The sequence below is a fragment of the Rattus norvegicus genome, chromosome X (genome assembly GCF_021556685.1).
Source record: "Rattus norvegicus strain SHRSP/BbbUtx chromosome X, alternate assembly SHRSP_T2T, whole genome shotgun sequence".
Classification (NCBI taxonomy): Eukaryota; Metazoa; Chordata; class Mammalia; order Rodentia; family Muridae; genus Rattus; species Rattus norvegicus.
In genome coordinates this window covers 56,696,941-56,720,626 of record NC_141554.1, presented here as the reverse complement: position 1 = coordinate 56,720,626, position 23,686 = coordinate 56,696,941, and the positions used below count along the sequence as shown (strand labels likewise).

The 23,686-nt window shown below is 34.5% G+C and overlaps 1 protein-coding gene across 8 annotated transcripts in view; it reads right to left on the bottom strand.

The window, feature by feature from the left end:
- The window catches only part of Dmd (dystrophin), a 2,349,574-nt gene that overhangs the window by 615,177 nt on the left and 1,710,711 nt on the right, over positions 1 to 23,686 (bottom strand). For all 8 annotated transcript variants that reach the window (XM_087599109.1, NM_001370876.1, XM_087599108.1 and 5 more), the window contains 1 exon segment: positions 16,345 to 16,499. In XM_087599109.1, the coding sequence (XP_087455235.1) occupies positions 16,345 to 16,499 (155 nt within the window).

Here is a 23,686-nt window from a genome sequence, read left to right as displayed (position 1 = left end):
AGTATAGGAGACTGGTTGGCTGGGTAACTGTAATACAGTTTACTTGGAAATATCCTTGAAGATTACCTGAGCACTTAATTGACACAGGATGAGATAGCACATGTGTGAAAGATGAATGCCATTCAAAATGATGGTGCTTCTCAGTTTGATCTATCTATTCACTTCTTGGTACAAATCAAAATGTTGAATTGAATTTCAAAAATGTTACAGGTGATTACTTAGGCAATCACTGGCTCCCCAAAATAACTTTCTAGATTTGAGCTTCTCCACTTCCCTGCTACAGAAACAGAAAATGTGGTCAGAGCTTATTATTCCATAGCAGGTTTATGTTCATTTTCCTTCATGGATTAATGTAGTCGATATGAACAATGGACATGCTGGTAACATATATCCTGTACATTTTTATGTTTTTTATTTGCAACACCATTATAATAAAAGATTCCCAAAGTGACTTAAGTTGCTAGTTAACCTGTAAACAGTTTGAGTATTTGGACGAAGAAATGCTATATAAGTAATTACATAGTCTATATAAATACTCACCTGCATATTAATTTTAAAAAATGAAGTGTTTCTCACTAGATAATGTGAACTTCATAGTTTTCCTCAGGTGATCATATCTTAAACCTAAATAAATGTGTATGTGTCTTCAGCTATTTTCCCCCCTCAGGGTTTTATCATAACACTAAGACTTTCCTTGAACTTACTAAGCACTCTACCAAGACCCTGAAAGTATCATCTCCCTGTTTCATTCTTTCAAGTCCTAGCAAATAGGCACACACCAGAGTTTTACTAGGAATGAATAAAATGCTTACAGTGAACATTGTATAAAGTTCTACAGTTTTTCTACTGAATTGTAACCATCATTAGAGTAGTTTAAACATATGTTGGAAATAATTATATGAGTGATCATATCTCTTGTTTGGAAAAGGAAATAGGAAAGTGAATTAATAAACACTAATTTAATAATAATTTATTTCAATTTCGCAATGCCTATTTTAGTATTTGGCAAGATAATATTTTATTTTGATGAAATTAATGAATTAAGAGCTAGCTGCATGTATGTGATGACAACATTTGTCTTTTCGATGTACACCATTTCACTGTGCAGTAACTTCACTAGTTCATTCCAAATGGACATAACATTTTAAAGGATTTCTCTGAACCTGTATATAAATCTGCCACAGTTTGAGCCTTGATTTTACTTTCAAAGTTAGAATTATAAATCTCATACAGCCAACCTATTTACAAAAGCGAACTTTGACAAAACTTGGTATAGAGACAGTGAAGGTAGATTCAAAATTGCTTTGCCAGAAAGAGTGGCTGTTACATGCTTAGATATCTTTGAAATTAAGTCATACTAGTATGCTGGTAAAGGTAGACATGAGTTTGTAGAGTTATTTGAAATAGCAAAAAGTAATAAATTACCATACTTGAAAACAGTCTCAGAGAGCTATAGAAACCAACATCATCAAGTTTTATGGTCAGGTAAAGAACAAAGGGAAAAGGAAGATCAATAGCAAAGAGAAGACTTTCTATTTTTAAAGCATGATAATAGGGCTAGAGGGATGGCTTAGCCATTAAAGGTTAAGCTCACAACCAAAAATATAAAGCATGATAATAGCATTTGGAGCTTGGGAAAGATACAGTCTCTGCTTGAAATTCTACTACGATTTGGATCTGAAGTTTTCAACAAAGGCATATTTGTTGGTGACTTGGTTTTAGATGCAGCAGAGTTCGGGGATGGGGGTACTGGGACCTGAATTTGAGGATTCTAATCTTATAAATGCCTTATGTCATTGCTGAATTTAAACCTTAATGGGCTCTCTGTTTGTGGTGACAACATTAGGAGGTTGGTGACAGCTGGAGGAAGTTAAACATATTTTCTTGAGGCATAAATTTTATCCTATATCTCCACATGTTTTATGGATACCATGAGGCCACTTTTGACCTATCATGCTCTATTATGCCATATTTGGTGGTCACCATAGGTCCAAAACAAACAAACAAACAAACAAACAAACAAACAAATCTGAGGCCAAATGTGCCAAGATTGTTTTCTTAAGCTGCTTGCTCAAGAAAACTTGTCAAAACAGTAAGAAGCTTACTAACTCAAAGTATTTTCCTAATTTAAAATCATTTCTATATTGAAAACAGTGATGTAAATTTTGTTAATTAAGACTGTTAGAATGTTATGTTCATTTGAAATGCCAACTAGTAAATTATAAAGACATCTTTCTCCCTGCTAGGAATTTAGCAAGTAGGTATACCCTACAGAGCAAAACCCTGATCTATTCCACTAATAAAGGGATCATAGGGAAAAATGAGTACCATATCAGTAACTTGCCAAAGAAACTGTACAATTCTGCTGGTTCTTGCAACTCTTTATTGAAGAGTCTTGGCCTCTCCCCAAAGTAGACCAGTTCTCTCTGTCAGGAATGGATGCCAAGTGAAAATGGTTGGCCAAGATCACTCTACATGGGGAACATATTGAGACTTAATCATACATACCAACTATTTGGCTGAGGTTCTAAAATCGCCTACCTGCCAGGATAAATTTTTATGTCACCAGGAACAACCTAATAATTATGCTAAGAGTTATCATTAGCAGGGTGTGAACTCCATGTTTTATGCAGTGAAAAAACACATAAATATGAATTAGATTCATGCTATTAAAATGTTGATGAGAATAGAGTATCAAGGAGGGTTAATGGAGTTTGTTTCAAGGAAAATAACTTATTAGCGGATTGCAGCAATTATAAAAGTCTATTGTCTATTGGTATCTTGTTTACTGTTATCTGCTAAAATAACAACTGTGGATAAGTGTAGCATAATTTATTAAAGTACCTCCATGCTCTTCTACATTTTCCTCTCTTTTTGTAGAAAGTCTTAAAAAAGGGATCCACTTTATATCTTGCCAAAGAGTTGGTCTTTTTCTGTTTTCTGCCTCCTATATTTATTCTCAGAAAAGTACATAAACTTTTAACAGACTGTAAAGTGCCAATAGTTGTCCAAAGTAATAATGAAAGAAGTTTTAGTAAAGCTATAACACCTATTCCTTTGACTAGTATGACAAATACATGGGGCTATGCTGAAGTGAACAGTTGAACTCAAGACATTGAGTTGATATTGAGGTACCATTCAGCAACATAATTCTCATAAGGTTTTTGCCTATCTTATCTTACTAATGTTCACCAAATATATCCCCCATATATAGTATTGAGCTATTTGCTACAGCATCATGTAAGAATCTCATGGATAAATATTAGAAAAGTTATGCTTTCTAGTCTTTCTATTCTTTTTCTTTATATATCCACAAATATACTTTGTGATAAAAAGATCAGATATAATTTCTTGACATTGATTTATTCTTTTTTATACCAAAGAACCATTGTTATACTTGCTATTTATTAAGATTATTAAGATTCCATGAAAGTTATCCTGGCATTATCTCACTGAAATAAGAAAATTATTGTAGATAAAGAGCATATGAGGCAAATCAGGATGCTGAAGTCTGTGGTCAGCTGGTACTTGAAAGAATCATATTACATACTATCCTACATATTATTTAACATTTTTACAACCTTTCAAGTTGGCATATTTCATTTTAGATAGCTACCATGGAATCAAATTCTCTATTAAACCAAAATATTCTTTCCCAGGATTAAATAGTATATGTGGAGTTTCAAAGCCTAATTATCCTTTAGATATCCTTTCCTACATTTGTATATACTATGATTTGTGTGTGTGTGTGTGTGTGTGTGAGAGAGAGAGAGAGAGAGAGAGAGAGAGAGAGAGAGAGAGAGAGAGAGAGATTGTGCACAAACAGTTTACCGCAAGATAGAGAAAAGTAACTAATACATAAAAAATATATTAAGAAGTGGGGCATTACTATGGCAAACTCAACTAGGTAGTTTTTAGGCCTTTAGAACTAAGTTATGCAAAGAAGTTGGAAGAGTTTAGAACTTTGGGCAAGAGAATCCTCATGTGCCATAAACAACAATTTTGGTAGGAATTTGTAAGAAAGGAAGGTTGAGAGAAATGCAGAATGTGAAATCTTGGCTTTTGCAGTTTCATGGGTGGAACAAAAACCCTATCAACAAATATTCAATTGGTCTACAGGCCATTTCAGGTTATATTTTTTGTCAATAATCTGGCTGAATTCTACCCATGTCTTATAAACTTTTGTGAGGATAAATTTAAAGTAATGAATTGATAGGGCTGACAGAGAAATATTTTGAGTGAAGATTTTGAAATATTTTGAAATATTTTGAGTGTCGTAGCGTTCTGACTCACTATCCTTATTGAACTCTGTTGGGAAAAGTAGCAAGAAGTGCTACAGATACACAGTTTGTGAAGGAAAATACTATGAGAATGATTAAAGTTACACTCCATGCTGAGATTAGACTGTACTTGTTGAAGAGTAACCTTCTAATGTGCACTGGTACAACAGGGATTGTAGCCTGGAGTAGGGTAGGGGGAGATAGGGTGGGAGCCCTGCTCAGTCTTTAAATACCTCCACCTTGAGAACCATGAATAGAACACTGTAGGATGATTATAAAGGGCCTCTCATAGGTTCATGTGCCTGAACACCTTGTCTCTTCCTAGAATCACTATTTGGGAAGGCTGTGGAATCTTTAAGAATTATAATCCCACTGGAGGAAGAAGGTTTCAAGGGGGAAGGTCTTGATATTTTAAGCTGGGCTGTACTTTCTTTCCAACCTCTGCCTCATGACTAAGGATGAAATATGATCAGCCAGCCTCCTACTCTTGTGACCATGCTGTTACCACTGTGATGGATTAGATCCTTTTGAACTTTAAGCCAAAATATAACATTCTTTCATTAATTTGCTTCTTGCTAGGTATTTTGCCACATAAATGAGAAAAGTAGCTAATATATTAATAAATCACACCTTACTACAACAATATAAAATGTAATCATCATAAACTTTTAATTAATTGCCTACTGAACCTCATAGAAAAAATCTGTGTCTACCCATTGTTAGGAGGTTTTATTTAAAAATCTTTAAGAAGAAAGTATGATAAAATCGGACTTCAATAGCTAACTCAATAACACAATGCAGGGCTAAAGCATTTACAATATGGAAGGAAATTTCAACTCCTAACTAAATATATTAGCATCTTCATACCTGAGCAATGTAAGATATAACCTCAAATGATGCTTGCATATGATCCAGCCTACTCATTTCAAATTCTCTATAACAAACTATTACTAGATACAGATGAACACAGTGAGTTTTATAATTGGGTATTTGGTGAAGCTAAATGCAATACTGAACATTAGAAAATATTCAGCCATAATACTTACTGCTTTGAATGTGGAATTGATTTTCCAGTTAGTTTAGAAAGTTTGTGTTTCTTTGAGTGATTACTGATATGAGAAAGGCTGGAGCTTGGGATACTGGTTATTTTTCTGGCTTGTTAGCAAGTCAGCATGTACCTCAAGAACTCACACTTTCCATTTTCCTTTTGCAAATATAGGATCCATACATTTTCATCCTAGTAAAATATGCTAGAGATTTTTGAGATGGAAAACATTGAATTGTTTAGGCTGTTAATAAATTAAAAGTAAAGATGGGTGATGATCTAGTCACAAAAAGTCTACTGTGAATGTGAATGAGGCAGAAATTATAACACAATCTAAAAGAAATTCACGAAGAGGCTTGAGAAATATAAAATATGAGAAGAAAAGCAAAGCACAGGCAACTACATAAATAGTAAGTGGCACTGAGGTTCAGAAGTCTTATAGGAACAGGAAGTGCTAAGACTGTAGACACGAGATTGTTGTGCTTTAGGGATGAGAAATAGCTATCCGTGGTGAAGGTATGATCCTGTTACACCTGGCAAATAACCCGAACAAAGCTGTTTGCTTTAATAAAAATGGGCATCAGTTTTTATACTACCAAGATGGGGCTACCAAAAATCTATTATTGAGCATCATCCAGAACTGTTATGTTTGTGTCTGTATGAATGCACATGTGTATTTGCATTAAGGTAGAAAGATTAAATTTTAGAAATATCACTAATACCTATATATCTATATGTTTTTAATGTAGAGTATATATTTGCTTTACATAATAATCTCTGCAATGAAATTAATAAAGCCAAATATTTTAAAGTATAAGATTAAAAATTATGTAGATAAAATTAAGACAAATAAATGATTATATTCATTTCCCAAAATAACTTAATTATCTAAAATGTAACATGATTAAAAATAATTTAAGGGATGTTGTTACTATCACTGTTGCTTTAAGTACGGGCATCTGCTTTTTCTGTTGTTTTGTTTGTTTCTTTAGGCATTGTCTCACTATGTAGCTCTGGCTGGCCTAGAACTCACTATGTAAATCAGGATAGCTTCAAAGTCACAGAGATCTTTCTGCTTTAAATTTCTGAGTGCTGGGATTGAATGCATGCATGGCCACAGCCAGCATTTATATAATATTAGACACCAGCACACTAAATTTATTCATAAAGACAAATCTAGTGGAAATCTTTATTTTTTTCATTAGGATACAACTGCAATGTTTAATTGTAGACTTCTTTGCCCATGAGTAAATTTTATATGGAAGTGTTTATCTGATGTGCTTATGAAAACACAGCCCAGGATCCCAGGACTAAGTTAGAATGGAAATGGCTACTTGGCAGCCTCACCACGCAATTTTCCACATCAGTTAATCACCCATGAATTGATTCCAATAGTCTTCCTTTGCATGCTATTCCTGCTAGCTAGAGACATTCTAATTACTTTAGAGACAATTAAACAGAATAAAGCAGGAAGCCACTTCCACAAACCTTTATATTCACACAGATCATGACGCTCCCTGGACAAGATATTTCACATGCCATGGACTCTATTATCCTACTGACTGATGGCAACAATTTTTATACTTTCATTCAGATGCGAAGGCTAGGTCTCCCCATAGTGCCTAAGGAAGTATATATAAAGGAGTTGCTAATGGACTGAATTTTTAAACACACCAAACCTTTTACTGATTAAGGTAGACTCTAATGTGAATTTTACATGAAGGAGAGTAAAAATAGGTTACTCTAAATTGAGACTATTGAATTAGTGCCTTTAGAACCATCTGTAGTTTTCATCTTTATGAATTAAATATGGTGAGCACCACTGATGATAGCCCTGCAATAAAGATAGATGCAGGAGTGGGGAGAGTAATTTTTGAGCCTTCTGTGGTATCACATTAATAGAATCTCACACTGGAGACTGAGGCAGGAGGTCTACTTTGATTTGCAGACCAAACTGAGAATGGGCTATTTTGTGAGACCTATCTCTTTAACAAAAGACTAAACAGACCAATCCATTTGAGTCTTGGCCAGAACCAGAGACCTGGTGTGCAATAATAGCTTACTCATTGCAAATAGATTCTTTGAAATTATATCACATCTCTGTGGAAAGATAAATATTTATTATTGATGATGTTGAATTTCATGCATCTGGGCAGAAATTATGGCAATCTGGTAGTCCACTCTGCTCCAGTCATTTCAGGAAATGGGCTTTAATTATGGAAAACAATTTGAGAGATCCAGGAAACCAGAGAAACAGCTGAGGCAAGCAAACAGCAACTGGGATAGTAACTTGGGCCTCTATTTGGTTTGGGCTGTTTACACGCCCACTACTAAATACTACATTTACCAACCTATTATACTTCCAAGAACCCAATCTGCAAAGATTAACATGTATACCTCTTTCTGAACAACAGGCTTTCTTTTCCCTTTGGTAACTAAAGGCAAAAACCTTTCAATAATAAGCTCCATATGTCCAGGTATGAGACCAGAAAGGTAGATCTGGCCTGAACTGGTTTTGGGTATATGTAAACTGTCTTGATTTAAAAAAGTATTTGTGTATCTCAGTTTCTGGAAATTACTAGAGTCTGTATTTACGATTATCAACAGACGGATTGAATGATTTTATAGTGGAACCTTGTGTTTCCTAGTGAAGTATTCAATAACTGAGGATGGAATTGTAGATGTCGGGCACAAAGCAGCTTTGTATTGTTTCCAATTTTCTAAAGTATGACACGTTTTTGCCTTTGAAGTTACATAAAAAATCTTACATGATGTCATCAGGACACATGTTTAAAATACAACCACTTATTTTGTTGGAGGCCGCCCATACTGTATTTGTAATATATTTCATTCATAAATATTAAAACATCAAATAACTCTAAATTCACCAATTTTACAGTATCAATTTAATCTATTTTCAATATCTTTTGTGCAAAACACGTTTTTGCCAAATTGGTAATGAAACTTTATTCAAAGTAAAATGATAAAAGGATCTGATTACAATGTGAAAAACTGTGTCTTCAAAGTGAAGTTTAAGAAAAAAAAATCTCCTATTTACCATCTTATGCTTATATATAATTGGGAGTACATATGACCAAAATCAGAAGCATTGTGGAAAGGGACTTGTCCATTTGAGAGTTGACTGTGTAATTATATCTGTCAGTCAAAGCAGAGGAAAATTCAAGCTATACCCCCAAGCAACCAAACTCCTCCTTTCCCTTAAAACCCATAAAAAGAAACCCCTAACAGGAGTTGGGGCTCTTGAGGATCTTTCACTTCTATGGCTCAGTGCTTTTTCACATTGTAATCAGATCTTTTTATCATTTTACTTTGAATAAAGTTTCATTACCAATTTGGCAAAAACGTGTTTTGCACAAAAGATATTGAAAATAGATTAAATTGATACTGTAAAATTGGTGAATTTAGAGTTATTTGATGTTTTAATATTTATGAATGAAATATATTACAAATACAGTATGGGCGGCCTCCAACAAAATAAGTGGTTGTATTTTAAACATGTGTCCTGATGACATCATGTAAGATTTTTTATGTAACTTCAAAGGCAAAAACGTGTCATACTTTAGAAAATTGGAAACAATACAAAGCTGCTTTGTGCCCGACATCTACAATTCCATCCTCAGTTATTGAATACTTCACTAGGAAACACAAGGTTCCACTATAAAATCATTCAATCCGTCTGTTGATAATCGTAAATACAGACTCTAGTAATTTCCAGAAACTGAGATACACAAATACTTTTTTAAATCAAGACATTTGTGAATAGAGAATTTAAATTATTTTCTAAAATTCTCATGCCTGTACCCCTTTAAATACACAAACAACTACAAATGTATAAAACTATGATTTTACTGATTGAAAACACAAGCCCAGATTTGTACATACTTATTGTATGTTTACTTCTTGAAACAAAGAGTGTGCTTTTGGAAATATATCACCTAGTTAAATATTATTTATCCATTCTCAAAGCAGTGAAAAATAGTGCTGGTATCAACATGAAGCCAGACTATTTGCTTTAAAGAGTCTTTAACATGAGGCGAAAATGAGGATGAAGAAAGGAATTAAATTCTACAGCAATTTTGATAGCGAAATGTATAGGACTCACAAGACAATTTTATACATAATTTAGTAAATTATTAAATTGTAAAAAATAGTAGAACATAATTCTTACATTTCTAGCTTCAGAGGCAAATGAACACAGTGAAAACATGGGTACAAATGCATTTTCCATTAGATATTAGTAGGAGACAAAAAATGTAGTTCGGGATGTGAGAAGAAATATAGGATGAATATAAAGGCAGTTGAAACCAATAAAAATGAAATTAAAATATTTCCTTATGGTGGAAATAGAATTAAGAAAAGAAGGGTTGACATATAGCTCATTTTTGTAGTACTTGCATAGAATGTGCACTTTCCTGAGTTTAATGTGCAGAATAGCACCATTTAACACAGTAAAAGGACAATGAGGAAGAGGATTCAACTTTATATCCTAAGCAGCTATTATAAGCTACTCCTCAGACTCCTCAAAATGGAAGATGTTGTATATCCTTCTATCCAGTGAACAGTTCTGAGTGGACGCACCATAGGTGTTTCAAAAAAATGTGTCTCTTCGTATGTCATGTTGCTTTTGAGTACTTCCTTACTAGCACAGTAAGGAGTCACTTCATCTTCTATTTGAAGAGGCTAAAATGTATGGAATATTATTGACTCTCTCATACACAAAAATACTTCACTATTAAAGCTTGTTGTCTTTATACTCAAGCTAAAATGAAATTTATGTGTTCTTCCCATATTAATGTTTCCCATTCTCACTTAAACCACACTTGGCCTCTGAATGGTTTCAGTACTCATTTTTACTCTCTTAAAATGGAATGACATGAATGAATGCACTTATCATAAAGAAGCAATAAAAGTTTAAATGCTAAAGAAATGAAAATTAACCTAATTTGATCGTTACCCAATGTAAATACAAATTCTCACTAGCTGTCCCATAAATATTTAACATTATAATATTGTGATTAAAATAAAGGTAAACATGAAGAAAAAACCCTAATCATGGTTGTCCAAAAATGTCCTGCCAAAAGAATAATGCTGTAACAAACTATTGAGACTCTGAGAATGTGATATACATGTACAGTTGTAAGGAAGGCAGTCTGGAAGGCTAATGTTGGAAGGAAATCCTATGGGATTGAATCATTCTTAGCATTTTGCACCTAAAAGGGATCAGTGGGTCAGGAAAAGAACTAGAGAACAGGTGTGTAGTAGACAATCAATTTAGAGATTTAATAAGAATTTAATCCAATATTGGGCTTTTTACGCTAAGGACTTCAAGTTTAATTTTGATTGAGAAGGGAGTCATTGAAAGGTTTTGAGCACATTAATAGTATGTCTTTATTAATCTGCCTTTTCTGTTCTATTTTCTATTGTCTAGCTCTTTTTAGATATGTAATAATTATTATCACCCCAGTATGGACCACAACATATCGATGGTAATGATTGTTTTCTGACTTAAATTCATAATTTCATCTCCTTTTCCAAAAATAATCTCTACATGGGTAGGAATTTTCACAGCTGCTACGTAGTACCAAGTATTGAGTCTATATAACACATACTTAGTGTAAAACAGTTATCAATAAATTAATCCTTATGATGCTGATAACATATATAATTAAACCATTCAGGTTTCATCCTCATTTAGAGAATAAGAAGTGATCCTGGAATAGAAATAAGGAAATTAAGGAAATGAAATTTCATGACAGTGTCATCATAAAGTCACCAGGCAGATGGCAGTTCTTGATTTTAATCCTAAAAGGCCTCTCCCAGCAATTTGTAAATAGCACATCTAATGTTCTCATATTAAAAAATTCATATCTATTCCTAGAAGTTAGAGAGAAAAAGAAATGAAGATAGAGGGTCTTAAATCTCTGGCTTTATATGTTACCATGCACCATATATGGAATATGATCAGGAAAATAAAATATAACCTTACATAGGCAATCTATGGTCTAACTTGAAGCTCTGAAATAAATACTAGTTTACTCTTGTGTTGTTTCCTTCTTGAAACTAAAATCTAGCAAGGTATGTTATTAAAATAAAGTTTTTCCAAGTAACATATACTTTACTTAACATTCAACAATTTCAAACGGAATTGAAGATTTTATTGCTTTAAATAGGTTTCCAAATACATAAAGATTTCGCATACATTTATCTATGTGATTGGCAGTTTCAATGTAGGCAATATATTAGTGTTCAGTAGTAAAGTAGTTTCTAACCTGAACTGTGAAAAATGATGCAATCAGCATGCTTTCCATAGAGAGTCTTTCAAAGATGTGACATATTTTTTCACACCTCAAATATCTATATTATCAATCTTGCCTGTTTAACGTGAGGTTTCATGATAAACAAAAGTGGAGATGCCATCCTGCAAGTCACAGCTTTAAGAATTTAAAATGAATGCTATAAAATGTAAAAATACATGAAATAAGAAATAGAAACAAGAAAATGCAGTTGTTAAAAGAACACATTGTGAAAAAAGAAAACATTTATTGATCCAATGTGGCAGTTGCTCTTTTGCAAGGAATAGAGTACATTATTATTAAGAAGGTACCTGAAACTGCTTAGGTAAATATAAAACTGTTTTGTAGTTGAATTTTAAACAGGGCTTTCTATGGTAATAGAAGTATTGCATCTTGTACTGCTTAATGGGGAAATCATTGCATAGAGGGGCTCTTAAGCAGTTAGAAGATGGACTGGTAAAAGCTGAAACTCATTTTATACTTAATAATAATTAAATGTGAATAGACATCTATGACTAGTGGCTATTCCATTGGACAATACAGATATAGAAGATGGCAATTTTACTTTATTTCTGTGTTCAACTGGATAAGTTATTAGACAAATAGGCCAAACTACAAGTGATCACATGAAGAGAATTCTCATTTCTATTTACTTATAATAAGATCTATAAGATCACAACGTAATAAATTATTGACAAAGTTTCTACAACTTAGTCTGAACAAAGGACACAGAGAAAACTGTAGGTTTCTAATGTTGTAAAGGATTAGGAGTCAACAGAGAAGTACAGAATCTGTCACAATAACCAGAGCAATCATCAGGTTCAAATAGCTCCTTGTCACTATAACCCCACACCATCAGCCTATTACTTAAGTGGTAATTCTTCAAGAAACATAATGTATCCAGTGCAACTTGCCAGTTTATCTTTCCATACTCAATGTGGCATTCATGCTCTCTATTCACTGGCCAAATCCTAACTTCCTAGCCATAAGATATGATTACATAGCACAACTCGGCTTTAAGATTTTGAAAGAAACATTGCTTTCCCTTCTCCTTTCTCTTCTTCCTGCTGGAATATGCATTTCTGAGGAAATGCTAGAAAGAATATACAAATTTTGGAGTTGATACTGCTGAGCTACTGAATCTGCTTTAGTACCTGCCTACTTTTGATCACATCATTTTATAAAACCAATAGACCTCTGTTTGACATACTTCTGATAGATGTACTGTGATTTGACATAGAAAGCAAGTTCAATAGATATGGTTCACTTGATTGGTGAGTGTCCTAGGGGAAAATTTTGAATTTGTTCTGTAATTTGTTTATACTTTCACATGTGTATACAATGTGTTCTGATTACTATGGCAGCCCTACATCACCTATCTGCTTTCTACCTCTATCACCCATCACTCCTTCCAATGAGGCCCCTCCCCATCTTTATGTGTTCCTTTTGATTTGTTTTGAAATTCAATGAGTTTAATGGGGACCACCTGCTTAACCCTGCGGTTGGCATTCTCATTTTGAGCTTGGTAGGATGACCACTGTTTTTACCTATGTAATCGGTGGTTTTAGGAGAAGTTATTTGGTACTGAGCTAGGCATGTAGTCATATGGTAGACAGCACCTAATGTACACCCAATAAAGAGTCAACATTCTCATAGAAAGCAAAAACTTGCAAAGTACCTAAACAGTGTGGTGAAATAAAGACTAAAATAATAAGAAGTTTTATAGTTGACAGAGAATGCTTCCTGAAGCAATCACAACTTAAGCTAAGACCTGGATAAGGAGTAGAATGTAAGCACACAAAGAAGAGAATAGGTACTATGTCAGCAGGTAAAATGGAACATAGCTGAAAGGAAATGAAAATAGGTCACTGGCAGTTGTGTGAGGGCATGTAGAGAAGGATTCAAGTAAAGCAATCAATTAGACTACCATTGTAAGGGAAGACCAAGTCATATATCTGGGAATGGATAGAATTTTAAAATCAACGGATATGGGCTGGATAGCTTAGGGGAAGAGCATGTGCCTAGCATGCACAAGAATTTAAATTCCATCCTCAATACTAAAAAATGAATACATTAGTATTGTCTTTAAAATAGGGAGGCAGGGGAGGTACATGAATTCTATGAGTCTGAACAAAAAATCACCCCAGCATTTATGTAGGCAATGGGTTAGAAAGCAGTAGTATTAGAAGTGAATTAATTTATGTAAATGATATGTTCATTTTAATAAGTTAAACAAGACATGATAATAGAGGGCGACAGATGGGGAAAAGAGTCTGGAGTTGAAAGCTCTTTAGATCTCAAATAACTTTCCTAAAGCTTACAGAGGTTAGAATCAAGCATGACTCTTAGATTCCCAAAAGGGACAGCTGCTGAATGAGGTGCAGTGTTCATTGGTTACGAATCATAGGAAAAGAAATTGCTTCATCTGGAGAAAAATCTTGACCAAGGGCAAAGATGAGTTTGGTTTGGGATCTATTCAGTGTCAAGTTCCTGTGGGAAATTAGATTGGAAAGGAAAGCAGGATATACAGGCATAACATTCAAAGGAACTTCTTCAGCTGAACATGTTGACAGGTGGTCATCATCACACTGAAAACGCAAAGATACACTTGCCAAAGGGTATGAGTAGTAGAAACAAAAGCCTGGAAGATAAAGCATGCATCAAAAGTAGCTCAATACTTTTGTATATGGTGCATGGGCCGAGAATATAAGCTGAGATAATAAAAAAAACTTCCTTTCTATGTTGATAGTTTTAAAGGAATGCAGCCAACAAATACAAATGAAAACCCATTTCCCTGAAGAATCGAAGCTCTAATAATGTGAGAAAAGAAATGAGACAGCTAGGACATCGTGGACCATGAGATTACAGAAATAAGGTTCCGTGAAAAGAAAAATCACAGAGTAAATGGCATAGACTAGCCCCTAAAGCTCTCATTTCGTACCATGAACAAGCTTTCCTCTTAGCTCATTCCTCGTTTATATTCCTTAAACTCATTACATTAACACTTGACCTTAATGCCCTTCTCTGAAGTAACATCTGTTTGAGAATCTTCTCAGTGCTTTCTGGTGACATCTAATGGTTGACTTTCCCTTTTCCATTAATTAATCTATTAATTCACTCTATATCCTGATCGCAGCCCCTACTCTTCCCATACTCTCCCGTCTCAGATACCCTCTCCTTTTACCCCTTCCCCTTCTCTGAGAGGAGGAGGCCACCCCTTTCCTGAAGCAACACCCTCTAGTATCCCAAAAACTAGAGTGGAGTCTGTCCCCAACTGTTGCCTGTCTGTAGATCATATTGCCCTGACTGGGCTGCCTTATGGACTCAGTGGAAAAGGATGTGCCAGGTCCTATAATGGTTGACTTCCTAATACCAATTGCTTTTATGTGGATACTTGTTCTTAAGCCTACTATGTCATGGTTTAACAGAAACTGTTAACACATCTGCATTTGTGGAAAATTGACTCTAAATATCGTCCTGAGAGGAAATAGAAACTGGACAATTATTTTTCCTAAGTATCAGCCTCATATTAAAACCTGTTCTTTCTTCACTAGGGCCTTTTGAAAGGGTTACAGTGTAACTTCTCAACCTTAGTTTGAATCCTCTTTCTGTAATTCAGTGCTCTATTTCTTTGTTCACCAGCTTAAATCAAGCTTCCCAGGAATTTTCACTTCCCAACCCTAGTTCAGGTTCGCATATAAATAGCTCATTACTCCTATGACTTTTGCCTCTTAATTTAAAATCAATTTTATTTTTCTCCTCCATGCTAACATTTTTCTCCAAATTAAAATTGCCTAACTGACTTTTCTAGTAATTCATGTCATCTTCTGGGATTTAACTTTCCCCTTCATCCTGCTCCTCATTATATGGGCACTATTTTTTTCTTTGCCTTTGTTTTCTGGCACAATTAAAAAATAAGAGCACAACCATAATTAACATATCATAGGACACTCAAGGTAAATCTTCATGCAGAAAGAGTCCTGATTCTGCAAATATTTACCAACTCCTGATTATATAATCTGCTTAAGGATGAGGGGTTGTGTCAAAAAAGAAGAAAATGTCAGCCCTTATGGGCTTTAATATGTGAGACAAAATAATTAGTTATGTGATTCATGTTTTATTAATAATGGGAATAAGTATTAATATAAGAATAGCACAATGGAGTTCAAAGAATTGACAAGGAGTTGGACCTAGTGTGAAGAGGTGGTGTCTCTCAGGGCTGTTAATTTTTGTTATGGGTTTGCATATCAAGCCTTGATTGGTACCTTCTGAATCTAGTCACTGGGAGCTGAGCAGATGACAGAGGCTCATTATCTCATTGATATATCAATTACTTATTGATTCAAAATTTGTTGGCATTACTGGAAAAAGGTGGAAATATTCAAAGTTGGGGCCTAAGTGAAGAAAGTACCTCATTCTATACATGATTTCAACAAGTATTTTTTTTTCTACTCCTGGTCCTTTCCTCTGTTCTTTGTCTGCTTTCTGAGAAACTGGAAGTTGGTTTTAGTCTCTCACTGTATTTGTGAATGGAGACAAATCATTTCACAACCCAAAATTCCAGGCTTCTCTTCATTAAACAGTACAGCAAGACAGGCTTTTGAGTTGAACTGGCGTATGTCATTAATGGAATGGTGTGCTCCATCCAAGGTCACTACCCCTTCATTACAGCTAAAAATAGTTTGAGAAATAAAGTAGTTCTTACCTTTTAAGAATGTTTCCCCAAGAAGTGTTGATATTTTCTGTTATCATGTGTACTTTTCTGGTATCATCAGCAGAATAGTCCCGAAGAAGTTTCAGTGCCAAATCATTTGCCACATCTACATTTATCTGCCGTTGTCGGAGGTCTTTGGCCAACTGCTATAGGTGTGTATAGGAAAGAAAATTATGTCAATTTTTATTCAGACATCTCTAAATGAGGTATCTTTAAATATTTTATAAATAGCTACTGATTCTTCAGGCAACAGCATGACTATACAATTGTTTTTAACCTGTCATGTGAATCTCTCAACTATATTGATGTAAGTTAGCATGCTTTCCATGACAAAATTTCAAATGCTGGATCTTGAGCATTAACTCCTTCAGTTCAATTTAGCACCATTAAATTGGGAATAAAATAATCTTAATTGTTTTTAATATAGGAGAAAATAAGTTATAAAAGAAACTCAACAGTAATTGCTTAGCATGTGACATATAACAACATGTAAACACAAAAACAGGCCCTTCTTCTGTTGTCATTAACTTGTTGAATTGTTTATGTAATTAGTGCCATCTACTGGCATTTAGCAAACTCTGAATACAGAAAATGCTGAACAAAAAGTGCTGTTACTCCATGGTTTTGGAAAGATTATAACACTTTAAAGGTCCTGTGCTTTAGTATTCATATATAAAACAAGCTATAAACTCTTTCTAAACCAAATAACTCATGTGTTTTTGTAATTTGTTTTGGACAATTTAATGTCATTAAACTATCCATTTCCTCATTTTGAAGAAGTTAATCAAGGTCAGGTACAATGAGGACTAAACCATTGAGGTATGAATAAAGAAATATGAACAGGCGACTTAACAAAGTGAGAGAATAAAATCTTTTTATAAAAGAAAAAACTTAACTTTCAAGTAATATAAATATATTAAATCAAGAACGTAAAATTTTAAACAAAAGCTAGTAAAATTCTTATATTCTATATTTAGAAGCATAATATGATGACAATTCAGCAATAGATATCAAGTGGCCCTCCTCTCCCACCATAATGCCACTTCTTATACTTTAACCTAATAAAATATTCAACGAGATAAATGTAAGATGAAAGATTAATTTTTTCACCAAAGGAGTAACTTTAATATTTACTTAGGGGATTGTGGTGGGTTGAATAGATATGGCCCCCATAGACTCATGTGTTTGAATGCTTGGCCCATAGTATGAAGGACTATTTGGAGGTATGTCCTTTTGGCAGTAGGTGTGGCATTGTTTGATGAAGTGTGTCACTATGGGGTTAGGTTTTGAGGTCTCTTATATGATGAAGCTATGCCCAGTGTGACACACAATTCTCTTCTGCTGCCTGCAGATCAAGATGTAGAACTCTATGCTCTTTCCTCAGCACCACATCTGCCTGTTTGCTGCCATGCTTCCCAGCATGGTGATAACAGATTAGACCTCTAAACCTGTAAGACAGTCCCAGTTAAATACACCAGCTGATTTGAGGCTCCCAACACATATACATGTAGCAGAGGACTGGGTTCAGTTAAATAATATGTCCTAACCCTCTAGAGATTGGAGTCCCTAGGGAGTTTAGAGGTCTGGTGGGGTGAGTGGGGTAGGAACATCCTTGTGGAGACATGGAGTGGGGTGAGGAGAAAGAATGGGATGTGGAACAGTTGGAGAGTGGACCAGGAGAGGAATAAAATCTGGAGTGTTAAAATAAAAAAATGACTATGAAATTCATAGGCAAATGGATTGAACTAGAAAATATCATCCTGAGTGAGGTAACCAAATCAAGACACATGGTGGATATTAGCCCAAAAGCTCGAATTACCCAAGATACAATCCACAGATCACATGAAGCTCAAGAAGAAGGATGACCAAAATACAGATGCTTCACTTCTTCTTAAAAGGGGGAACAAAAATATTCATAGGAGGGAATATGGAGGCAAAGTTTGGAGCAGAGACTGAAGGAATGGCCATTCAAAGCCTGCCCCACATGTGGCATATATATATATATATATATATATATATATATATATATATATATATGTGTGTGTGTGTGTGTGTGTGTGTGTGTGTGTGTGTGTGTGTGTGTGTGTGTGTGTATCTCCACCAAAACTAGATAAGATTGATGAAGTTTAGAAGTGCATGCTGACAGGAACCAGATATAGATGTCTCCTGAGAGACACAGCCAGAGCATGTCAAATACAGAGGCGAATGCCTCTGTAGGAGGAGTTAGAGAAAGGATTGAAGGAGCTGAAGGAGCTGAAGGAGCTTGCAACCCCATAAGAACAACAATACCAACCAACCAGAGCTCTCAGGGACTAAACCACTACCCAAAGACTATACATGAACAGACCTATGGCTCCAAATGCATATGTAGCAGAGGATGGCCTTATTGGGCACCAATGGAAGGAGAAGCCCTTGGTCCTGCCAAGGGTGGACCCACACTGTAGGGGAATGTTGGGAGGGGAACACCCTTATAGAAGAAGGGGAGGGAAATGGGATGGAGGCTTATGTCCTGGGAACTAGGAAAGAGACTAACATTTGAAATGTAATAAAAAAAATCCAATAAATAAATAAATAAATACATAAGAGTTGTTGTAGTTATAGTGTCTCTTCACAGCAATAAAAGCAAAACTAAGAGAGTGATGTTAGAAAATAACCAATAAATGTACACAATCATTACAGGGAAGAGGACATGATTGGGCTGACATTGTAACTCAGTGGAAGAGTGCTTATACAAGGCCCAGGTTCAATCTTCACTGCTTAAACTAACAACAAAATACAACCATGGTTTTATTATGGCAAAAGAGAACATGGTTTTTACCTGGAAATTTTAAAAATCAGCATGAACAGATGAAATAGCTGTTGTAAAAATGTGTGAAAAAACATTTTTGTTTTATAGTTTGTGTTTTCTGTTAACATAATGTTTACATAAACAAAATAATATCATAGTAATTCAATGCATTTTACTGTGCTCCTATTTCTCACAAATTAAGAGGTTTTTATATAATTCAACATTTTTTAATTCAACATTTCTTACTTAACTAGAATATGCTATTTTCGAATCAATGAAATGATAGCTATTATTGTATATAGGAAATAGTTTCAGACTTTCAACCTATTTATATACTAAAGTGCCATGAAAGTAGTAAAGAGAGAAAAGAGAGTGAAAGGTAAAGTGGGGAGAGAAGAAAGCAAAAGAGTTTATTTTGTTACAGATCATGGTTGTTGGTACCTGAAGCAGATAAAATACATTCTTGTGAAATATCAGTCTTACTTCTAAACTTCTTATATTAAGAATTGATAAATCGATAATCAAGAAGTTCCTATTTCTACTTTGCAGATTCCATACTGAGTAAAGCTCTTTGAATGTGAAGCAATTCCATGGATGCTTCCCCTTTCTAGAAAATTCCTACGATACAGAATTATCGTTCCACTTTTTATTATTTAAGGTAAACTTAAACTAACAAAGTAATGTATATCAAGATGTAAAATATTTTATTAATCAGAAGATAGCATTTGCATTTTAAAAGGAAAGCATATTATCCATAATTTTTAACTCTATCATTAGTCACAAACTCAATTACAAAAATCAGGTAAGTAGCCTTCTTATGAGAAACCCCACACAATAATAGTGGGAGAATTCAACTCCCCTCTCTCACTAAGGATAGGTCATTGAAACAGAAAGTAAACAGAGACACAGTGAAGCTAGTAGAGGTTATGAACCAAATAGATTTAACAGATACCTACAGAACATTTCACCCTAAAACAAAAGAATATGCATTCTTCTCAGCACCTAATGGTACTTTCTCCAAAACTGACCATATAATTGGTCACAAAATAAGTCTCTACAGATACAAGAAGACTGAAATAACCCCATGCATCCTATCAGATCACCATGGTCTAAGACTGGTCCTCAATAACAACAAAAACAAGAGAAAGCCCACATAGACATGGAAGCTGAACAATGCTCTACTCAAAGATAACTTGGTCAGTGAAGAAATAAAGAAAAAAATTTAAAGACTTCCTGGAATTCAATAAAAATGATTACACAGCATACTCAAACTTGATGGGACACAATGAAAGAAGTGCTAAGAGAAAAATTCATAGCACTAAGTGGCCTGGTAAAGAAATTAGAGAGATCCTACACTAGCAACTTAATAGCACATCTGAGAGCTCTAGAACAAAAATAAACAAAGGCCCCCAAGAGGAGTAGACAACTCCTGCTAGACTAATGAATCCCACCTTTAGTCGTTATGGTGAGAGCCCCTGCTGGATGTAAATCAAATTTCTTTCTGTTTTATACACAGTGTACAATTATAACATCTGTGAATGTCCCTCTTTACCATAGAAGATAAAAGAGAATAGATAGTTCCTGAATTAAAATGGCAAGATTGTTACAATAATTTTCTTATAGCATGTGATTGGGGTTACTAGTCTACAAGTTAAATGAACACTTATTCCAGGTGAACTTGCTTTGGGAAATTCTGTGTGTCTCAAAGGATCTTATGATAACCTGTGAGGACTAAGAAAATGCCACTTTCAATGGAAGCCTTTATTTCCCCCAAATGGGATGGAGCTATTAACTCTGTGTTAAGCATGTTTTGAGTTATGTACAAAATGAAAATCAAATTGTTTGGAAAATTAGAAAAGAGGATCTTTTTTCTTTTTTTTTCTTTTTTTCGGAGCTGGGGACCGAACCCAGGGCCTTGCACTTCCTAGGCAAGCGCTCTACCACTGAGCTAAATCCCCAACCCCAAAGGATCTTAACATAATGTACAGAGCTTATATGTAGATATTCATTGTTAGGTCAATGATAATAATGTTACTATCTATAGAACTATATAAGGTTATGTATAGAGTAAGGGACTAGAGAGAACAGATAGATCTCTTTAAGAATGGGAAATAGAATATAGATATTGATTTGGTGGGGGCAGGAATGAGAGGGTCAATTTGGGAGGGAGAAGAGTAGGGATACACAAAGTCAACAAAAATTACGGGTATTTGAACAGTAGTATGGAAACCTAACACAGTAGAAACTTCCTAAAATACATGCATATACGAAGGTATTCTAAATGTAATCAAATAATGAGAGAGACAGAGTTTCAATTTGTCATCTTTTGTCACCAAAGGAAGCTTCCAGTATCAGAATTGGGTTACATCTAATTGAATGCTAGTCAAAGAGGCTCCATGAGAATCCTCCAACAATTTAGGCTGTTACCAAGAGTATAGGTTGCTCTGTATAAACTGACAGCTAGGCCCCATTATTAAAGAGAGCATGGACAACAGATATGCTGAGCTGGTGTCTACATAGCATGTTCATCAGTATGATCCAGTATCTTTGATACAATAAGGGTCTCTGTAAACTGTCAAAAGAGAAATGTAAGCACCAATCCAGCCACAAAACCTTTATTCACAATAGTATTATTTCTCCAAGATATGCTCATAAACCTTTTGGAAGTAACTGACCAATAAGTGATTTGACTTAAAGCCAACTCTGCAAAATGAAACCCATAACTAACACTGCTTGATTGACCAAGAATCTGAGACTAGATTGTCCAGAGACCTCTGGTAAAATCAAATAATACTGATCTAAAACATACAAAAATAAGTAATGATAAAATGACTCCTAATGATATTCTGCTATGCTCATAGATCATTGTGTTACTCAGCTGTTATCAAAAAAACTTCCTCCTGCAGCTGATAGGAGCATATATAGAGTCCCAGAACAAGATAATATGCAGAAATAAAAAGACTCTGGAACACACAATTGTAAAGGGAATGTCTCCATCAAATCCCTTTCTTTAGGGCTCAGAGAACTCTGCAGAAGAAAAGGAGAAAAGAATATGAGTCAGAGGCGATGAAGGACACCAAGAAAATGAGGCCCCCTAAACAACATGAATGAAGTTTATGTGAACTCACACAGACTGAGGCAGCATGCACACGGCCTACATGAGTTGCACCATATCCTCAGCATATATACTATGGCTTCCAGTCTAGTGCTTATATGGGACTCCTGATTGTGTGAATGAGTCGTTCTCTGTACTAATTTTTGCAACTATTTGTACTTTGGAAGGCCAGTTGGTGTGTAGAAAGTGTACACCAACTAACAGTGGTACAAAATGTGAGTAAATTTGACGAATAAATCCAACCCCCTCTGATAAAATACAAATCCAATTTCCATCCCTGTGAAGAAACACCACAAACATATGTAGCATACCTACATATACACATTTAACATTTGTTAAATTTTCTTTCCTTACTGCAATTTCATAATTGTTTACTTACCAACACAAAATCATTACACTTGACATACTTTTTCAAGATAGTAAAGTCTGTTAAAAATATATCACAAAAGTGTAGGTATCTAGACTCAGGTTTCATAATATATTTGCATATAATTTGCATATAAATAAATTTAAGAGAAGTAATTGGATATGCTGTAATTGAAGTTTGAAGCCTTTTTTTTCAATAATTATAGTATCACTGGAAAATTAGTGTGCAACTTAAAGTAGAATGTTCATAGAGAGCAGAAAAAAGAATATATTTGCTTGGTTCTTTAAAATCACTAAACAATTTAGCTATAAATATGAATTAAGATTCTATAAATCTTTATTGGGAAAAGAAAGGTAATTTCTTTCTTGTGTGAATTAAAATGACCTATAAAATCCTTTATGGATTTATAATAAAAATGTTAAAATATGTGCAAGGAAGCTATTTCGAATGTAAAGCTTCTCACCATTAACTCTAAGACTCATCCATTAAACCTTTGACATTACCAAACAATTCTGTTTCATAAGGTAACACTCCATACAGGATACTATTTAAGAAAATGGCCCTCATTTTCCAGCTTACTGGAAATGATTAATCTCTGCAACAGCTTTGAGGGCTCCATACCAGTGCTGCTACTTTTTTTGTTCTTTCAACAATGACTACAAGCTGAGAGCAGGCTAGTAAATGTGTTATCGGCCAACCCATTAGAGTTCCATTATTTTCTGTCTTACATGGCTTCATGTAATGAATTTTTATAATTAAACTAATGGCATACAATTTATTTTTCCTCTCTTTACTTTCAGGCCCCATTTCTCTTCCAGCTTCTTTGGAATAAGTTTTATAAAAAAGGATGGGAGGAGAGTCCTCCAAGTACTTCATTACCTTAATTTCATTATGACATTTGGAAAGCATTCTCTTTATTTGAGCTCTCACTTTAATTTGCTAACTTTATTAAAAGGCTTAAGCAGTGTTGTAATTAACAAATCATCCAAATAACCCAGAATTCTAAGAGAAGTATGGTTGAAAGTGTGTGGAAGTGTTCCTGTAGAAACCACCCCTAAAATAA